At 34.2% G+C, this 20,391-nt stretch overlaps 1 protein-coding gene across 2 annotated transcripts; it reads left to right on the top strand.

Moving 5' to 3' along the window:
- Positions 1-13,778: 13,778 nt before the first annotated feature.
- LOC112744000 (wax ester synthase/diacylglycerol acyltransferase 4) lies at positions 13,779-19,863 on the top strand. Of its 2 annotated transcripts, XM_072214841.1 has the most exons (5): positions 13,779-14,077; positions 14,783-16,113; positions 17,017-17,370; positions 17,837-17,974; positions 19,478-19,863. In XM_072214841.1, exons 2-5 carry the CDS (start codon positions 15,670-15,672, stop codon positions 19,619-19,621), a joined length of 1,080 nt encoding a protein of 359 aa, XP_072070942.1. In that variant the 5' UTR covers positions 13,779-14,077; positions 14,783-15,669; the 3' UTR covers positions 19,622-19,863. The 2 variants fall into 2 exon arrangements, with proteins under 2 accessions (XP_072070942.1, XP_029148103.1); XM_029292270.2 differs by lacking the exon at positions 14,783-16,113 and having other exon boundaries at positions 13,780-14,077.
- Positions 19,864-20,391: the final 528 nt, after the last annotated feature.

The following is a 20,391-nucleotide window of genomic DNA, read 5'->3' as shown; positions in this document are numbered from 1 at the left end:
AGGAGAAAAAAATCAGAGTGTGAGAATAGTGTTCTGCAAAGAAGTTCCTCTACTTGGATAATGCTTTCTTTCAAAGAAGCATTCGGCCAATACTGAAGAACTGTATCTGAGGTTTGCGAATCTAGTTTTGCACATAGCAAAGAGGCTGCTGATGAAGTCAATCTCCTTCATGTTTTACAGATTGTAATGTACTTTTCTATGTTTATCTTTCTGTAATTTCTTGTGAGAAAAGGCATATTGAGAGAGCTCAAGTAAAAGCCATGAGTTGAAAAAGGCTGAGTGAAACACTTGAGAGAAAAGCCTAGAGTTATTTTCAGATTTCTTTAGGTGTGTTTATGTCTTGTATCCTGTACCTGTGAGGTATCCCTTTCTTAGTTGGGTTAGCACTAAGAGGTATAGTTAGGTATTAGCATAGCCAATGTCAAGTTAGGTTAGAACTTGAGTGTGAAAGGATTGGGTCAATCCTGTGTTATTGGTGTATGTAATACTGTTAACTATAGTGAAATTCTTCCATAGTTGTGGAGGAGACTGGATGTAGGTTGCATAGCACAAGGCAACCGAACCAGGATATATGCTGGTGTTAGCTTTTCTCTTCTCTGCTGTGTTCTGTTTTCTGATATTCATGAGACAAAAATAAATTCTCATAAATTTCCGCTGCTAAGTTAAAACAGAATTAGAATTACAAATCTGTTTTAAAAGGGTAATAACAGCAACAAAAAAGAAGGCATAGATTCAACCCCCCTTCTCTAAGCCTACCACAACCTTCAATTGGTATCAGGAGCTAAGGTCTCAAGAATCAAGCTTAACCGCTTGGAGCAAAGATCCAATGGCAAACAATCTGGGCACAACCACAGTTGCCTACACCCTCACTGAAGGCCAGTCAAACAACCGGCCACCTTTCTTTAACGGAAAGAACTATTCCTACTGGAAAGAAAGGATAAGGATCTTCATCCAATCCATTGACTACAACTTATGGAAGATAGTTGTGAGTGGTCCCAAGATCCCAACAAAAACAAGTGCTGATGGAGTGGTGACTCCGAAAGAAGAAGCTGAATGGAATGAAGATGACAAGAAGAAGATAGAGCTGAACGCTAAAGCAATCAACCTTATTCACTGTGCTATCAGCTTTGAAGAGTACCGGAAGGTGTCTAGATACAAGACAGCCAAAGAAATCTGGGAAAAACTCCAGGTTACACATGAAGGCACCAAACAAGTAAAAGAAACGATGATTGATATGCTGCGAAAAGAGTACGAGATGTTTAGCATGAAGGAAGGAGAAAGCATTGATGAAGCGTTTGAGAGATTCTCAATCATAATCAACAACCTTAATGCTATGGGTACAAACTATACAGAACAAACCTTGGTGAGAAAACTCCTTAGAAGCCTAACAAAAGAATGGGAAAACACTGCCACTGTCCTAACCGAGAGTAACAACATAAGTCCCATAACCTATGATGAGCTGAGAGGAAAACTCCTTGCCTATGAAGCCACACACACAAACACAGACTCAAAGAAAAAGGGAATAGCCCTCAAGTCACAAATAAAACCGAAAGAGAGTGAGTCTAGTGATGGTATTTCAGATGACGAACTTTTGTTTTTTGCTAGGAGATTTAGAAGGATGATGAAGAACAAGGGCAAATACAAGGGTTCAAGTTCAAAAGAGCACAAGATAGACTTGAGCAAAGTGACGTGCCTTCATTGCAAGGAGGCTGGACACTTCAAGTCAAACTGTCCAAAGCTCAAAAAGGAAGACAAAGGCAAGAAAGAAAGGAAGAGAGTACTCATGGCAGCTTGGGAGGATCTTGAGAATGACTCAAATGAAGAAGAAGAATCTGAAGGAGATGACAAAGACTGTTTCATGGCTGGAAACAACAATCTTGATGAGGTAAATTATTATGATTTGACCATTGAGGACTTGCATGTTATTATTGATGATCTCACTTTAAACACCTCAAAACTGCTTGACAAATACAATGAATGCAGATCTGAAAGAGATGTGTTAAGAGCTGAAAATGATTTTTTAAAAGAAAAAGTGAAGGAAACTGAATGTGCTTTGGACATCATTGAAGAAAACAGATTTCTAAAATCTGAACTTGAAAAATTAAAAGGAAAGCACATTGTGGATCCTTCACATGAGTTAATTGCTGAAAATAAAAGATTAAATGATATGATTAAAAGGCTGAATGGTGACTTAGCAAAATTTGCTCAAGGTTCTAGTAACTTGGACAAATTACTTGCAAGTCAAAGACCATTGTTTGAAAAATCTGGTTTAGGCTACATAGCTAAGGAAGATGCATTTTCTAATATTTCCTCTATAAAGTTTGTGGCTTATTCATCAAATACCAAAACCATACCAAACAAATCTGGTATTGAAAATGCTCCAACACTTGAAGAAAAAGTTGATGAAGTATACACAAGTGAAACTGAGCCTTCACCGAGAACTGAACCGAGTTCAAACTGGCCAGGTTTAGGTTATATTTCGAAAAATGAGGCTGTTTTCAAGAAACCACCTTTTTACAATAAAACCTCATTTTTGAAAGGTAAAAATGTTCAAAAAAATTCTGGTAAAAATGCTTTTGCAAGGAGGAATAACTTTAGTAAAAATCAGTTTGTCAAAAGAAATGCATCTCCTCCAAAAACCAGAAAATTTCAAAACTTTAATCATTTCAAGCAATATAACTCACATCAGTTTCAGCAACACACACCAGAAAATCATTGTGTTAATTGCAAGAAATTTGGTCACTCATATGCACAATGCTTCATTGAAAAGAGAGTTGTAGGAAACAAAGTCTACAATGTTGTTTGTGATTTCAATGCACTTGGGCAACCAAGATGGATTAACTTCAAAGGATCCAAATTAATTTGGATACCTAAGGCTACTTAAAACTCATCATGCAGATTTGCCTAGCATCCAAGAACAAAAAGGACATGTGGTACATGGATAGTGGATGTTCAAGGCACATGACTGGAAGGTCAACCTACTTCATCAAACTAAACAAGTATGATGGAGGTTTTGTGACCTTTGGTGATGATGGTAAAGGTAAAATTATTGCTGTTAGAAAAGTAGGTAATGAGCAATCTACTTTCATTGATGATGTTCTTTTGGTATGTGGTTTAAAGCACAATCTTTTGAGTATAAGTCAGCTGTGTGATTTAGGATATTTAGTTGTTTTCAAAAGGCTTGAATGTTGTGTTGTTAATGAAAAGACAAATGAAGTGATGTTTGTTGCCAAGCGTTTCAATAATATGTATGGACTTACTCTTGATGAACTAAAGGATCAAAATGTAGCTTGTCTTCACTCTAAAGAATCTGAAAAGTGGTTATGGCACAAGAGATTGGGCCATGCAAGTATGTTTCAAATAAACAAACTTGTAAAGAAAGAATTAGTGAGAGGTCTTCCTTTGATAAAGTTTGACAAAGACATCACTTGTGATGCTTGCCAAATGGGAAAACAAACAAAAAGTTCTTTTAAACCAAAGGAAGACATCTCTACTAAAAGACCACTTGAGTTGCTACACATTGATTTATTTGGTCCAACAAGAACTCAAAGCCTAGGTGGTAAACATTATGGTTTCGTAATTGTGGATGACTACACTAGGTTTGGTTGGGTTTTATTTCTTGCACACAAAAATGAAGCCTTTTCGGCCTTTGAACCTTTTTGCAAGAAAATTCAAAATGAAAAGGATTTGAAAATCTCTTCTATAAGAAGCGATCATGGAACTGAATTTGAAAATAATTTGTTTGAATCCTTTTGTGAGAAATTTGGAATATCTCACAACTTCTCTTGTCCAAGAACACCACAACAAAATGGTGTTGTGGAAAGAAGAAACAGAAGCATACAAGAAATGACAAGAGCTATGCTTTGTGAGAGTAATGTTCCAAAATTCCTTTCGGCTGAAGCGGTAAACACAGCTTGCCACATTTTAAACAGAACAATCATAAGGAAATTTTTGAAGAAAACCCCTTATGAACTTTGGAAAGGCTACCCACCAAACTTAGACTACTTACACATCTTTGGATGCAAATGTTTTGTCTTAAATAACAAAGAAAACTTGGGTAAATTTGATCCAAAGGCTTATGAGTGTTTGTTTGTAGGATATTCCACAACTAGTAAAGCATATAGGGTTTATCATCAAGATGCTAGGATTATTGAGGAGTCCATACATGTTACATTTTGTGATACTAACTTGGTACAAAGCATTTTGGAAGATTGTGATGTAGGAAATCAAGCTCAAAAGGAAGTTGAAACTGCTCAAAATCAAGGAAAAGAAAATTCTGGACAAGTTGAACCAGAAACTGCTAATGCTGAAAATTCAAGAGACAATTCCATTTTGTCTCATAAATCTGAAGAAAATTCTGCAGCCAGCAGCGCCCAGAATCCCTTGGTGAATGAATCTGCCTCCAAGTCCACCAGACCTCGTGAATGGAGATTCTTGAAGAATTATCCTGAGGAATTTGTCATTGGGGACGTCTCTCATGGAGTGCAAACAAGGTCTTCCACTAGAAAGGCAAATGAAGGATCAAACATTGCCCTTCTTTCACAAATAGAGCCTCAAAACGTCAAGGAATCACTTAGTGACCCTTCTTGGGTTAAAGTTATGGAGGATGAGCTTCTTGAGTTTGAAAAGAACCAAGTATGGACTTTGGTTCCAAGGCCAAGTGGAAAGAAAGTGACCGGCACCAAGTGGATTTTTCGGAACAAGTTAGGAGAAGATGGTAGCATTGCAAGAAACAAGGCAAGGCTAGTGGCTCAAGGATATGACCAAGAAGAAGGAATAGACTTTGATGAATCCTTCGCCCCTGTTGCCCGAATAGAAGCCATAAGACTTCTCTTAGCTTATGCTGCATTTTGTGGTTTTAAATTATACCAAATGGATGTGAAATGTGCATTTTTGAATGGAGTGATAGATAGAGAAGTGTATGTGGAGCAGCCTCCTGGTTTTGAAAATAAAGAGCATTTTGATCATGTTTTCAAACTATCTAAAGCTCTCTATGGTTTAAGACAAGCTCCTAGAGCTTGGTATGAGAGACTTAGCTCTTTTCTTTTGAAAAATGGTTTTCAAAGAGGCACCACTGACACAACTCTGTTCATCAAGAACTCTAATGATTCTTTTATTCTAGTCCAAATATATGTTGATGACATTATTTTTGGATCAGCAAATGAATCCATTTGTTCTGAATTTGAAAAACTCATGACAAGTGAATTTGACATGAGTATGATGGGTGAACTTAATTTCTTCCTTGGGCTGCAAATTAAACAAACTGAAAAAGGTATTTTCATTCATCAAGAGAAGTATGCCAAGGAATTAGTTAAGAAATTTGGTATGGAAAATGCCAAACCCATGGGTACTCCCATGCATCCTAATTCTAAATTAGATAAGGGAGAAACTGAGAAAGATGTTGATGAGACTAGGTATAGAGGAATGATTGGCTCTCTTATGTACTTAACTTCCTCTAGACCCGATATTGTGCAAAGTGTTGGATTGTGTTCTAGGTTCCAATCCAAACCAAAAGAGTCACATCTTTCTGCAGTTAAAAGGATCATTAGATATGTTCATGACACATCCAATTTTGGTCTTTGGTATCCTAAGATTGATGATTTTTCTGCAGTTGGTTATTGTGATGCAGATTTTGCTGGTGATAGAGTTGATAGAAGGAGCACTTCTGGTTTATGTTGCTTCCTTGGGAAGTCCTTAAATGTATGGTCAAGTAAGAAGCAACCAACAGTGGCCCTTTCCACTGCAGAGGCTGAGTATATAGCTGCTTCTTCTTGTTGTTCTCAGCTTTTATGGTTAAAAACGCAGCTTGCTGATTACAAATTAAATGCTGAAAATATTCCCCTGATGTGTGATAATATGAGTGCCATTAATATTTCTAAAAATCCAGTTTTGTACTCTAGGACTAAACATATTGAAGTGAAATTTCACTCAATAAGAGAACATGTCCAAAAGGGGGATATTAGTATTCAATTTGTTAAATCAGAGGAGCAATTAGCAGATATTTTTACAAAATCATTAGCTCAGGATAGATTCTGCATGCTTAGGACTTGTCTAGGAATTTTGAGTTATGATTCTTTGTTTGAAAAATGCTGATGTATTTGCTGGAGCTTTTTGTCTCATAAACAGGCATGAGACAATTTTGGGCAGGTGATGAACGTTTCCATCAAGTCAGCGTGTTCTGGGCTTGTTTCAAATGAACCTCAATCTGGGCCAACCTCAATATTCAGATCATGAGTGGTCCAAATGTGTTTCATTAATTTCATATCACTTCAAGGCCCTAACATGAATGTTACAATCTTGTTTGTTATTTTTGATGACTTGTGTGTTTCATAAAAGATTTTCAATAAATGTTTTGTGGCCCAAAAGGTTTTCAAGTGGATTTAATTTTGGCCCAAAAGGTGTTTCAATTTAATTCTGATTGTCTTTCAAAATTTAAAATTAATTTCCTGATTTAATTTAAAATCCAATAAAATCCCTATTTTATGAGGTCATGTCTTTTCAAGTCTTTTCAAATGGTGATGCAGTTGCATGGTTTTGGAAATCCACTTTTTGGGTACGGTTACCAACACTCCCTCTCTTCCCTCCATAACTTCTCCACACACTCTTCGGTTTCTTCCCACTCACTTTACTGCTTCTCTTCCCTCAAAAGACTGAAACTAACCAAATGAGGAAGAAAACCATTCCTAAAAGGCCTCCTCGTGAAAAGATTTACAAGCTACCCACAAAGTCTTCCACTCGATCTCAAGACCGGACCTTTTCCCCTTCTCCTTCTCCTCCTACCTCTCCTCCTCGCTGTGACCCTATGGCTCAGACCAAGAACACTCCAAGGTTCCCTACCTTTGCCAAGCCGACGCCACCACCGAAAGTCACACCATCCAAGCCAGGGTCATCGAAACCGAGTTCATCCAAAGGGAAGCGACCTGCAGCACCAGAACCTCCACCTGAGTCCACACAACCAAAGTCTAGGTCTGTTCCATCTCGTTCTCAAAGAGGTAAAACTCGAGTTCCTCTCACATCTGTTAGAGAACCAGACATTGATCCTTTTGCTCACAAATCACATTATATGACATCTCACTCAGACTTTAACCCCCATCGTTTCAAATCTGCCATGAACCACGATTTCTATGAGGGAGTTATTAAGTATTGTACTCTATGTCCCTCTTTTCTCGCAGATTTACCTTCTTTGAAAAGAAAATGTTTTCCATTTGTTGATAACTTGATTTTTCTGGACTGGAATCACCTTTTTGACATCAAAAAACCTGTTTATCCCTTGTTGGTCAAAGAATTTTATGCAAACATGACTTACCATGAAGGAAGTGTGCATTCGTATGTAAAGGGCCGAGACATATTTTTAAATAATGAAACTATCAGTGATGCATTGAAGTATACTGATGTTGGGCCTTGTGCTTACACTTCAGTTAAGTGGGATGAAGGTGTTGGAATTTCTTATCATGATGCATTGGCTCACATCTATGAACATGTTTCTCTAATTGATGGTATTACACCCACTCACAAAGCCCTAGGATATGAGCGTGCTCAATTGCACCGAATGGTCAATCATGTTATTCTGCCTCAAAGCAGCTCATATCAAAGGGTTTCCTACACTAATACTCTTGTTTTATATGCCCTTCTCACCAAAACTGAAATTTCTTTTGCATACTTGATGGTTAGATATATGTTTGACTCTGTTAGGAGTGAAAAGGACAAAGCACTTCCTTATGGCATGTTTCTAACTTGCATATTTGAGCATTTTGGTGTTGACTTGACCAATGAGAAATATGAAAATAGACATTCATATCTAAAAGGGGGTGGTTCAGTGAAACAGAACAAAGGACCCACTAGATCTGAAAGAGTCGTCCTAGATGATGAAGATGAGGACTTTGTCCCTGAGGATTCTCCTGCTCCTTCCACCGAGGGTACTTCCATTTCCACTGGGAAGAAATCCACTCTGCTGAATGTGGTCAAGGATGTTGCTCAAGAGTTTGTCTCCCAATCGAATCACTTGATTGAATTGAGCAAAGAGCAAAGGAAGCTGGCTAGCAAGCATGAGAACTTCATGAAGAAATCTAGGGATAGAGTGGCTGTGCTCATGACCTTCATTGATAACCTTCACAATGATGAAGACATTGCCACTGATGTTGAAGAGGATGCTGCTTCAGAGGGGAATAGTTCTGATGCCTAGGATTTGTCTCATAAAAACTGCTGCTGCTACTCATTTTTTGTCTCATAAACTCTGTTTTATTTTGCTACTGTTTGCTCTACTTTTGTTGTCTTGGATGACTGTAATAACTTTGAACACTAATGCACTTATGGTAGTTTAGTTAGTATTTTGGACTGTGCACTAACCTTTCTTGCAGGGTTTATAGTGGTGTTTTTGTTATTCTTGCTTATTATCCACCCTTGATGACAAAAGGGGGAGTAATAGGAGCAATAGCTATTCTGACTAAAGCTACCTTTGTTTACGGTTTTTTTTTTTTTTTTGTGGACTTTGTTTGACTGAAGCAGATTTTAAAAGCTTGATTTGCAAATATTGTGAATGAGGTTGGAAACTTGCTTTATATGTTGCTATCTTGACCCTGACCCTGTTGAGTTAAAGCTCTATTTTGGCCATTAAAACTATTACTGTTTGCTATACTTTTGGTTGGTACATAGCATCTGTTTGGTTCCATATAAGCATATGTAAACAAGAAAGAAGAGAAGAGCATAAATCCAGGGGGAGCTACTGTTGAAAAGGAAAGGGGGAGCAACACATTAGCAAGCAACATCATTCAAAGGGAGTTTCTAAAACCTTACTCAGACTCATTTCCTTCTTGACTATTGCTTAAATCATGTTTGTCATCAAGGGGGAGATTGTTGAGTTAAGAAATTAACTAAATTAATTAGTGATGACAAACATTATTTTTGGGCAAAATAAATAATTAGTGGTGATTAATTATATTTACTTATTAACTAATTGTTTATTGTTGCATGCCAAAATCTGTATTACAGCCCAATTTGAATGGAAAATAAAACAAGGCTAATGGGCTGAATGGTAAGTGAGAATAAAGAAAAGCCCAAGTCATTCATCTCAAACAAAATTCATCAAATAAGCATAGCAAGGCACCAACGGGCTGAAGTAGAAAAGAACCCGATCCAAGCCCGAAATTGTTTTCAATTTCCCACCATCTTGCTCCAACCAAAGCAACGTTCCTCTCCTCTCTAATCAAGTCACATCAAGACTTCAGAAAATTAAGAAAGAGAAAGAGAGAAAAAGCTTCCTCCATAAGCTAGTAACCAAAGAAGCAAGAGAGAGAGATTTCAAGCTTGGAGTACAGAAGCTATAGCAGAAAATATAATCCAAATCAAGCTTAAGAAAGGTAATCCATCTCATCTTACATGCATCAGATCTTCATCCCTTCTTCCCAACTCTCTGCTCTGTCTGAAAATGGCATTCAAGGGAAAGTTGATCTCTGTTCTTCACTGCTACAAATTCACGGTCACAAGAGATTCTTGGGGACCAAGTTGTATCTCTATGGTTCAGATTTGGTTGACCATTGGAAGAAAATTTCGGTTACTCCTATATGGTTTTCTACCAAGTTGGAGAAGTCAGAAGCAAAGTTTCCATTGTGAGGCTTAATGGGAAAAAGTGAGACAGTGGGTTGGTGAAGCTCAAGGCTCAAGGTATTGACCTTGGAAGAAGAACTCAGCCACATGCAAGGAGATAAAAGAAGCTTGTTGTTCATTCAGAAAGCAAGGAGAAAAAAACCAGAGTGTGAGAATAGTGTTCTGCAAAGAAGTTCCTCTACTTGGATAATGCTTTCTTTCAAAGAAGCATTCGGCCAATACTGAAGAACTGTATCTGAGGTTTGTGAATCTGGTTTTGCACATAGCAAAGAGGCTACTGATGAAGTCAATCTCCTTCATGTTTTACAGATTGTAATGTACTTTTCTATGTTTATCTTTCTGTAATTTCTTGTGAGAAAAGGCATACTGGGAGAGCTCAAGTAAAAGCCATGAGTTGAAAAAGGCTGAGTAAAACACTTGAGAGAAAAGCCTAGAGTTATTTTCAGATTTCTTTAGGTGTGTTTATGTCTTGTATCCTGTACCTGTGAGGTATCCCTTTCTTAGTTGGGTTAGCACTAAGAGGTATAGTTAGGTATTAGCATAGCCAATATCAAGTTAGGTTAGAACTTGAGTGTGAAAGGATTGGGTCAATCCTGTGTTATTAGTGTATGTAATACTGTTAACTATAGTGAAATTCTTCCATAGTTGTGGAGGAGACTGGATGTAGGTTGCATAGCACAAGGCAGCCGAACCAGGATATATGCTGGTGTTAGCTTTTCTCTTCTCTGCTGTGTTCTGTTTTCTGATATTCATGAGACAAAAATAAATTCTCATAAATTTCCGCTGCTAAGTTAAAACAGAATCAGAATTACAAATCTGTTTTAAAAGGGTAATAACAGCAACAAAAAGGAAGGCATAGATTCAACCCCCCTTCTCTAAGCCTACCACAACCTTCAAATCATATCAATATTATTCTCACACCAATTTTGTAGGGGTGAATGCAGATCGGATCAGATATGGACAAAATCTCAATCCGATCCGCACTAAAATTATCGGATCTAATATCCACAATTTTTAAGCTTTAGATCCGATCGGATCAGATCTCAGATATATTCGCAAAATATATAAATATTTTAAAAAACTTATTTTTATTTTAAAAATATCAATAAATACTATTTTTTTACTCTTTTAAACATGTTTACTCTTAAAATATTATTAAACATACTTTTCTTAAATAATAAAAATAAAATAATACAACATATATGATAATTATTAGTTGAAATAAAACATAAAAAGAATATTTACTTATTTATTTATTTATTTTTGCGGATCCGCGGATATGCGGATACCCACATGAAATCCGCAATCCGATCTGATGACGTTGCATATCCGATCCGATGACCTTGCGGATCGGATCGATATCCGCAATTTTTGGATTGGATTCGGATAAATTCGGTGGATATGCGGATCGGATCCAATCCATGAACACCCTTACGATTTTGTTAAAATTCTTTAATGGAAAATACATGTAGACAAAAATATTCTTTTTTGGGGGACGTTGGGATAGGTCAAAAAAACCTAACCCGACATCCCCAACTAATCCGACCCACCTATCTTTCCTAATCGATGCTACCTGCTGCGCTAAAACACCACCAATACTTCCTCCTTGTTGCTGGAAATGTCCTTCCTTTTCGCAATGAGCTCCGGCGATGCCATTGACTACGATGATCGAAGATAATTCGTTCCGTGTCACTTCAAGAATGCCGAAAAGATCTTTGTCACCACCAAAGAGCTTCGACGTGAATCCTTTGCGTAGCCGTCTTTGTTAATGCCAAAGACAAAGGCGCCATGACATGGATCAAAAGAGGTCGTTACAAGAACATTTGACCATTGTCCAAATACACAACCCTAAGGGACGCTTTTGCCGCATAGCTCCCCAAACCTAAGTCCAACAGCAATTCTCGCCGGCCAAATTGAAGAGTCCCTTGCCCCCCATGACCTCCTTCTTCCAATCCTTTGAAGAGAAAGCTCATCGCCAATGCTTTTGTTGAAAACTTAGTCCCCACTAGATTCTCTAAACCGTTTGTTTTTCTTGTTCCTGATCTTCTTATTATTCTCCTTGATGATGAATTTTTGCATCCTCTGTCACATGGCGGTGTTCGAAAAACTGTTCTCCCAGAAAGGGAGCGGCGACGCCAGTTCCATCGAGTTCTGCAGATAAAAGCACTTTTAGAGAATGCGATTGGAGAATTAGAAGAAGATGAGAGTTTGTGATTTGGGGTTCGTGATATGTGCTGCTTCATCAGTGGGGGTGTATATTTTGTATGGTAATGACATGATGGTAGAATGCGAAAGAGAGGAGAAAGGGGTTTTTTTCTGCTAAGTGTTCAGAACTTCGCAGATAGAATAAAGAGTTGAGAGAGGTTTTTTTATTGTTAAAAGTATTTTTAAAAAGATTTTTAATAGAGTTAATGATAGAATTAACAGTAGGATAACATTGATGCGATTTTAAAACGTTAGGGATACAAATAAGATTATTAAAACGTTAGAGACAAATTTAAGACATACCCCAAACGTTGAGGACAAAAATGATACTTTACTCTACAATCAATTATTGATTATTAATTATGTTATCTTCTTTAACTAGTTAATTTCACAGCATATATATTAATAATATTAAGTCTATTTTCTAATGCAAATATGTTAAATTTGATAAATCATCGGCATGAGAAAAAAAAGGGTGCAAACTACATAATTTTCACATTTTTTTTTAATCAGAAATGGTAGACGCCATTAGAATTTATTATTTTTTATCACTATTTTTAGTCATCATCTCAATTCTTTTAGTTTATTAATGATTCTCTAATATTCTTCCTTTTTAATTTCATGATGGATTGTGACGGTATTAAACTCCTAATTTAAAAAAAATGCACTAAATTGCGACAATTCTAAACCGCTACAAATCAGTTTATTATTTAGTGACAGTTATGCTAATAATTGCTGGTAACCACGGCAAATCCTAATATCCGCAACTTAAAGGTAGCGATCCTTAAGCAGGTGGTAATCATTTTGCTAAAACCGCCACAAAATCCTAAAAAAATCATCATTAATTCCTGCTTCCCATGTAGTGATAGGTAAAAGTGTAAAACCCATATACATGCACATGATTGAAGGCGGAAGCCCATCCCTACGCAATAAAGATTCTGCCACATACTTTGACTATCACAATCCCTAAGTCTCAAGGCAAAATTCCATTCCTATCAGATAATCCATGCACCTCACGAGCTTAGTGTTGTTTTTTAATTTTCTGATATATAAAACATGCATCTAAAATATCAGACATGTATTTATGATTTATTTTTTAATTCATTTTGAATTGCTCTACCCATGATACATATATAATCAGGTTCTGCACCTAATAAATGGGTACAAATCTACTAGCCTACTGCCCAACTACTATAAATTAATCTTGCAAAGGGTTGGAACTTGGAACACATCCATTGGTGCCATTTTTGACAAAATTGTCACATTAATCTAGCTTATGAAAGATTTCAATATAGTTTTGTCCTATAAAATTAAAACAAAATATAATTTAGGAATATTTTTTTAAATTTTTTACAAAATTTTAAAAATAAAAAATATATTTTATCCTAAAAAAATATATAAATTTCGTATATGTAGTCACTATAAGATTAACGTTAGAAATAACGGAGTCCCATTGTTGAATTCTTAAAAGTAAATAATAATCTGGTCACTATTTTGGGACGAGCAATAATAATATAATAAAACCACGTATTCAATTTTGCATGCAAGTATATGAATTATGGAGCATAACCTGCTTCCTCTGAGGTATCTGTGAATATCCACATGCTCATAAATGATCACTAAATAAATTTCAGATTCAACTACAATATTTTAATAGCAATTTTAAATATTCATAAGAAAAAATTTCTAAAACAAATATAATTTGTTATTTTTAGTTAATATTTTAATTATTAATTTAATTTTATTAATTTAATAACATATTTTTAATTTATATTTTTAAATATTATTAATTAATTACTGAATAAAAATAATAAATAATTCTACTAGTCCTGCAGTATTTTTTCTGTTCCTAATATAATACGCCGACGCACCAACTAGTCTGTTACTGTTGCATGCAATTATTCAATTCACAGGGATATATAGGTGTGGAGGATAATAAAGAGATAGCTAGCTAGAGAGCATAAATAAAATATAATAGTCCTTTTTTTATATTGATTAAAAGAAAATCTCATTATATATATACTACTAGTATATATAGAGACTACTCGATCTTCTGAAGAAAGTCATGAGAAGAAGCAAGTAGTAAGAATATTATTATATGGAGGATTTGAAAGAGCCGGTGAGTCCAACGGGACAATTTTTGGAGAGCGATTTTCTGAATTTATACATTATTGGTGTCTTAGAATTTCAAGTTCCAATTCATAATTTGCCAATTGTGTCTCTTGTTAGAGATGCTTTTCATTCCATTCCTCGCTTCACCTCCATAATGGTCAGCTCTCTCTCACACTCAAATATATATACATACATACAACTCTAAGTTTTGTACAATTATTGATGAACATAATTTCAAGTTGATATATATTTTTATGACAAATGTTATATAGGGGCTATTTTTTATTAATATTTTATTTTTGTATTATTAATATTTAATATTTAATATTTAATATAAAAATATTTTTGTTAGTAAAAAATAATAAATTTTATTGATCATATAATATTGTTCATATCTTATGCTTGTCATCTCACAATATTTTTTATGGATTTATAATTATCTTTCAAAATTATTTTTTAAAAAATGTTAGTTTAATTACTATTAATTTTTATAATTTCACTAATTTTTTATTAGATTATTATAATTTAAAAATTTATAATTAAATCTTTATACTAAATAAAAATTTATGATTAGATCTTTAATTTACTGATTGTTTATTTCTTAGAAAAAAATAATAATTTTAGAATATTCTATCATTCATTGTACAAACAAAATTTTAGAATATTTCTTAGATAAATTTTGTTTATATATATATATATATATATATATATATATATATATATATATGAGACCATACCATTATAATAATAATGTAGGTAGAAATTAAAAAATTCTAATATTATTATTGGTATCCAAATTTACATAATTTGCAAGGCTTATTAAACATTTAGTTCTTAATTAACCTTGTTTGAGTACACATAGGTTGTTGACCAAAAAGGAGTGAAGAGATGGAAAAGAGTTGAGGTAAAATTTGAGGAACATATAATTGAGCCAAAGTTTAGTGATGCCATGTCAATGGAGAAGCAATATGGTGAGTACTTATCAGTAGGGGTGCACAAACCCGGTCCGGCCCGAAGGCCCGGCCTGGTCCCGAACACTTTTGGGGCTAATTTGGTGTGATTTCATCGGGTTTAGGGCCGGGTAAGGGTCTCAAAAATAGACCCGGTCATTATTTCGGGTCGGATCCGGGCCATAGCTCGGGTCACCCGAAGTCGGCCCGGTGACCCGGTCATCATACACAATTAATATTTTGTGTTATTAGTGATGGATCATGACTATTCTTATGTGGAATTTAAGTATTATAAATCTTAATATTTTGTGTTATTAGTCATTATAAAACTATAAGTTAATGTTTTATGTTTAGAATGCATAAGACTTTAGACTAATGCATAATATTGTGTTATTTGTATTGATTTAAATATTTGGTATTATTAGACAATATTAGTATTGATTGTGGTTATACTTTAGTATTGATTGTGGTTATGCTTTAATTTTGAAGAATGGTTGGTTCTTGTTATATTTTTCTAAGTGAATTTTACCATGTTAAATAATGGTTGGAGTCTTAGAAATTTGGATTTTTTTACATGCTAGCTTACAAGAAGGTATCAACGTAATGTAATGTTAACGGCCCGGTTTTCACCCGGTTTTCACCCGGTATAATTGTGGCCCGAAAGTGTATTGGTTTCATCGGGTCTAGGGCCAGGTTCGGATCTAATAAATAGACCCGGTGTATATTTCGGGTCGGGTCTGGGTCACATCAAACCCGGCTTCACCCGACCCATGTGCACCCCTACTTCTCAGGCATAGCAATGGAGAAGCTTCCAAAAAACAAGCCATTATGGGAAGCTCATATAATCAAATACCCAACAAAAAATGCTGCCGGAACCCTAATCTTCAAATTCCACCATGCAATTGGAGATGGTTACACTATCATGGGCCTCCTTCTTTCTTCCCTTCAAAGACATGATGATCCTTCACTCCCATTATCATTTCCATCAAAGTCATCATCATCCTCCAATAAAGATTATAATAGTAACAAATTGTTCTTACTTAAGATATTGCCTAAGCTTTTCTCTATCACTTTCAATTCCATTGTTGATTTTGGATGGAGTGTGATGAAAAGCACTTTTTTGGAAGATGATGAGACACCAATAAGGTCTAATGTTGAAGGAGTGGAGTTTCTACCAATTACCATATCACATATCTCATTTTCTATTCATCATATCAAAGAGATTAAATCTAAACTTGGAGTGGTAAGGATGGTTAATTATGTTAATTCCTTTTCCTAATTATTTATTTTGTTTTTCTTAAATATTCAGATTTTCTTTTTTCTTTCTATGAGATCTATATAGGGTTTCTTATTAGCTTCCCTTCTAACATATATAGTAATCTAATGTTTGGGTAGATAGATGGGAATGCAACATATTAGGTAGTTATTAATTAATGCATGCATGGATGATTTATTTTAGAAAATGAATATATAAGAAACAAATATTTTATTGGACAATTTTTCTAGTGTTAATTTTTTTTTTTTACTTTTATTGTTTTAGAAGATTTAGAATTTAAAATTTAAATTATTTTTTGGGTTTGTTTGGACGTTATTTTTGAAAAAATATTTTTTTTAAATGATATTTTTTTTAAATATTTTTTATAAAAGTAAAAGTGATTTTATGTTTGGATATCTCATATAAAAATATCTTTTTATTTATCAATTATATTTGACTAAAACAAAATAAAAATACTTTTTTATTCATTTATTATATAAAAATATCTTTTTTAAAAAAAAGATATAAATTATAGTTTTATAAAAAAATATTTTTTTATTTTTTTATTTTATTTTTATTATTAGAAATTTGTCAAATATACTAAAAAATAAAAGAATATTTTAAAATTTAGGATTTAGAGATGAGAACTGACGAGAAGGAAGATTATAAATATAAGAATGAAAATATAATTTCAAAAAAAGTTGGCTAGAATTGAAATGTTAGTCTATAGAAAGTTATTTTCTAGTAGAATATTATATATATTTATCAACAGAAATACTAGCTAATTTAACATAGTTAAAGGCGGCGGTTTGAAAAATATTTTTATATTTATAACGATTATAAAGAATTTAATTGGTTTTTTTGTTTGACATAATATTATTATTATTGCAGACTATAAATGATGTGATCACTGGAATAATCTTCTACGGGATTCGATTATACATGCAAGATATGGATTATAAATCAAGAAAATTGAAATCAACAGCAATGGCAATAGTGAACACAAGGAATGTTAAAGATTATCACACAGTGCAAGATATGCTAAAGACTAATGCAAAGGGTGTTTGGGGAAACCATATTTCTTATATGCATGTTTCAGTGCCAAAATTACAAGACTACCCAATTTCAAACCCACTCCAATTTGTTAAGAAAGCACACAATTCCATCAAGAGGAAGAAGAATTCTTTTGCTACTATTCTAACTGAAAAGCTTCTTCGGATGGAACATAAATTAAAAGGCTCAGAGGTAAGCTTAACTTTTTTTTTTAAATATATTAAATTTGATGATCCTAAAATCTTATATATTATTATTGAAGTTTATAACTAAGTTATGAAAAAATATAAAGAACTAATTTTTAGCCAATTAATTTTTTTAATTGTAAATTTTTTTTATTTTTTGAAAAAAAATTAGAATTTATAATTTAGAATTTAAAATTTAAGTTAAATATAATAATTAAAAAAATTATTAATATTAACTTAAAAGAAATAATTCTGTAACATTACTTTTAACTTTTAAGTTATTATCTATCACACATTTAGATTGAATCACATGCAATAAAATAAATGTTCTTATTTTTTCTAATGGATTTTATATTTATATATATATACTAGCTAGTTCAATAATAGATTTATGCAATTACGTACCTAACCAAATTAATGACCATGTTGCTCCATCATTTTAATTAATGTGTCGTGATAATATAATGTTACAGGAAGTCTCTAAAAATATACATAGGACACTAAGAAATTCAAGCTTATTGATTTCCAACATGGTTGGACCAATGGAGCAAATGGCTTTGGCTAATCATCCCATAAAGGATTTCTTCTTTACACTCTGTGGTTTGCCTCAGGTAACTTGTATATACTAACTTTCTTCCTCTCTATCAAATAACAATGAAATCTTAATTATATGGAAATTGACAAAATAGAAATTTATATAGTGATGATCTCACCTTAGGTTAAATAATAATATCTAAATATGTCATATAATATTGTTTGATTTAAAAAGAGATATGTCCGTTCACATATTGATTAAGAAAAATTTCAAATATTTTTAAAATATGGATGTTTTAATAGTTTTACTATTGGAAAAACTACCATTTGTACCCATAAATTTTGTGAACGCTGACAAAAGTACTCATCAAATAAGAAAACTAATGTTGTATCCATAAAAGATGGATTCCGTGTGACAATAGTACTCAAATCGTGATTTTTCGTTGACTTTTTAATAAAATTCCCAAATTACTCCTTCTATCTTCTTCCCCAAATTCCAAATTTCACAACCCTCATCCTTCGTCTTTCTCCTCCGCTGCTGCCAGCCACCAGACATGATCTCTTTGGCGCTTGGGAACATTAGTAGTAAGAAGCTGTTGTTGTTGGATAGAGGCGAGTTGTTGCTGCCTCTCGCGGCGCTTGAAAGCGGGAACCCAAGTGCTCTTGACATGGGTTTGGCAATCGAAGCCACGGCTCTTGCAGCATGTCCTGCACCACATGTGAGGGCAATCCTTCTTCGCCTGGTTTTCGCAGTCCTGGCAGCTAATCCCACCTGCTCCACTTGCTGCTCCGCTCCCCACGGCCGACGCCGTCACTAGGAAGGCCGATCTCGAGGGTGACTGATCGTCGGACACGGTGGTTGGACCCACTCCTAGAGCAGCCGGCCGCGGAGCTGTAAAGATCTTGGTGGAAGAGAGGCCTTGCTTGAGGTATGAGGTCGTGTTCCGGTTGGTGATGATGATGATGATGGTTCCACAGCTCCAAGCCACCTCGGTACGAGGAAACGTCTTCATTTTTGTACCAGTAAAAGGTGTCGGAGGGAGGAAACGTCTTCATGCCTGGTGGCTGGCAGCAGTAGAGGAGGAAGACGAAGGATGATGATTGTGAAATTTGGAATTTAGGGAAGAAGATAGAAGGAGTAATTTGGAAATTTTGTTAAAAAGTCAACGAAAAATTACGGTTTGGGTACTATTGTCACACAGAACCCATCTTTCATGGGTACAACGGTAGTTTTCTTATTTGATAGGTACTTTTGTCAGCATTTACAAAATTCATGGATACAAAATAGTAGTTTTTCCTTTACTATTTTAGTCATTCATCTCAGTTATAAAAAATAATATAATATTAATTAAAATTAATGATTAAAATTATTAGAATAATATCGGTATTCTAGGCGCATTTAAAATTTTTTCTATAATTTATTACTTTGGCTAATTATATAACTTATGAAATAATATAATAATGCATCATTGTAATAAAGGAAAACCTTATCCAACCCATTTTACAAATAAATTGTATCAAGATAACAAATAAAATAATCTTATATATGCATGCCCTGAAAAATGTTATTATTTTTGCAGAGTCTTGTAGTGACAATTTTGAGCTATATGGGGATGTTAAGAGTGACACTTGCAACAGAAGAAGGGTTCATAGATGAGCGAAAACTTGTTTGGAACCTCAACAAAGCCTTTGAGGAAATATTTCATGAAGCAGAAAATGTGTAGTATTCCTATAAGAAGCACCATGCCTTAATTAGAGAGACTCAATAATCAATTAATCACACACACATGTGTCTGTGTGTGTGATGCTATATATATGATTATTCACAAAGAGATTTTCTATGTGTCAAAGTACTTTAAGGAAAGAATAAAAAAGATACCTAGGTTTGGACCACAAGGTTATTTTATTAGTGTTTTTTCTTAATATATAAATATTTGATATATAAAAGGAAATTTCACTTCTTTCATCTGTTGCATTCCATCATATATATATATATATATTCTAGATGAATAATTGATTTTCAGTTCGTTTCATTTTTTCAGCTTGTTGTAACTAGCATTTATCATTAGTTTTCTTTTTTGAGCTTGCAAATCTTAGTGCATCAGCAGTACCAAAATAGAATCTATAGGTATAAAACACAATCACCAATAAACAAGAGTTCAAAAGTCAAAAGAACAATCACGCAAACTTTTTTTCTAAAATCCGAAAATCAAATCTCAGTTGTTTTTGTTTGGTGTATCGAATAGTACGAATATACATGCATCATACCTTAAGATCTTAACATAATTCTGGACAGTACTGACAGATAACTTCTATTAAATCTATACTGTTAGATCATCTTGGTGAATTGAATTCTAAGTTTAACTCGGCACATTTAAGACATTCCCTTAATTGAACTACCTGTTTGCTCCCATCCAACCAGAGAAATCATTCTGCAACCAATCATCTCTGACCTTTCTAAAAAGATCTATCAGTTCATCTCTATTCTCATCCC

This window comes from Arachis hypogaea, chromosome 14 (assembly GCF_003086295.3).
Source record: "Arachis hypogaea cultivar Tifrunner chromosome 14, arahy.Tifrunner.gnm2.J5K5, whole genome shotgun sequence".
Taxonomy (NCBI): Eukaryota; Viridiplantae; Streptophyta; class Magnoliopsida; order Fabales; family Fabaceae; genus Arachis; species Arachis hypogaea.
Note: the sequence above shows the minus strand (reverse complement) of the source record. Positions and strands in the feature narration are given on the sequence as shown.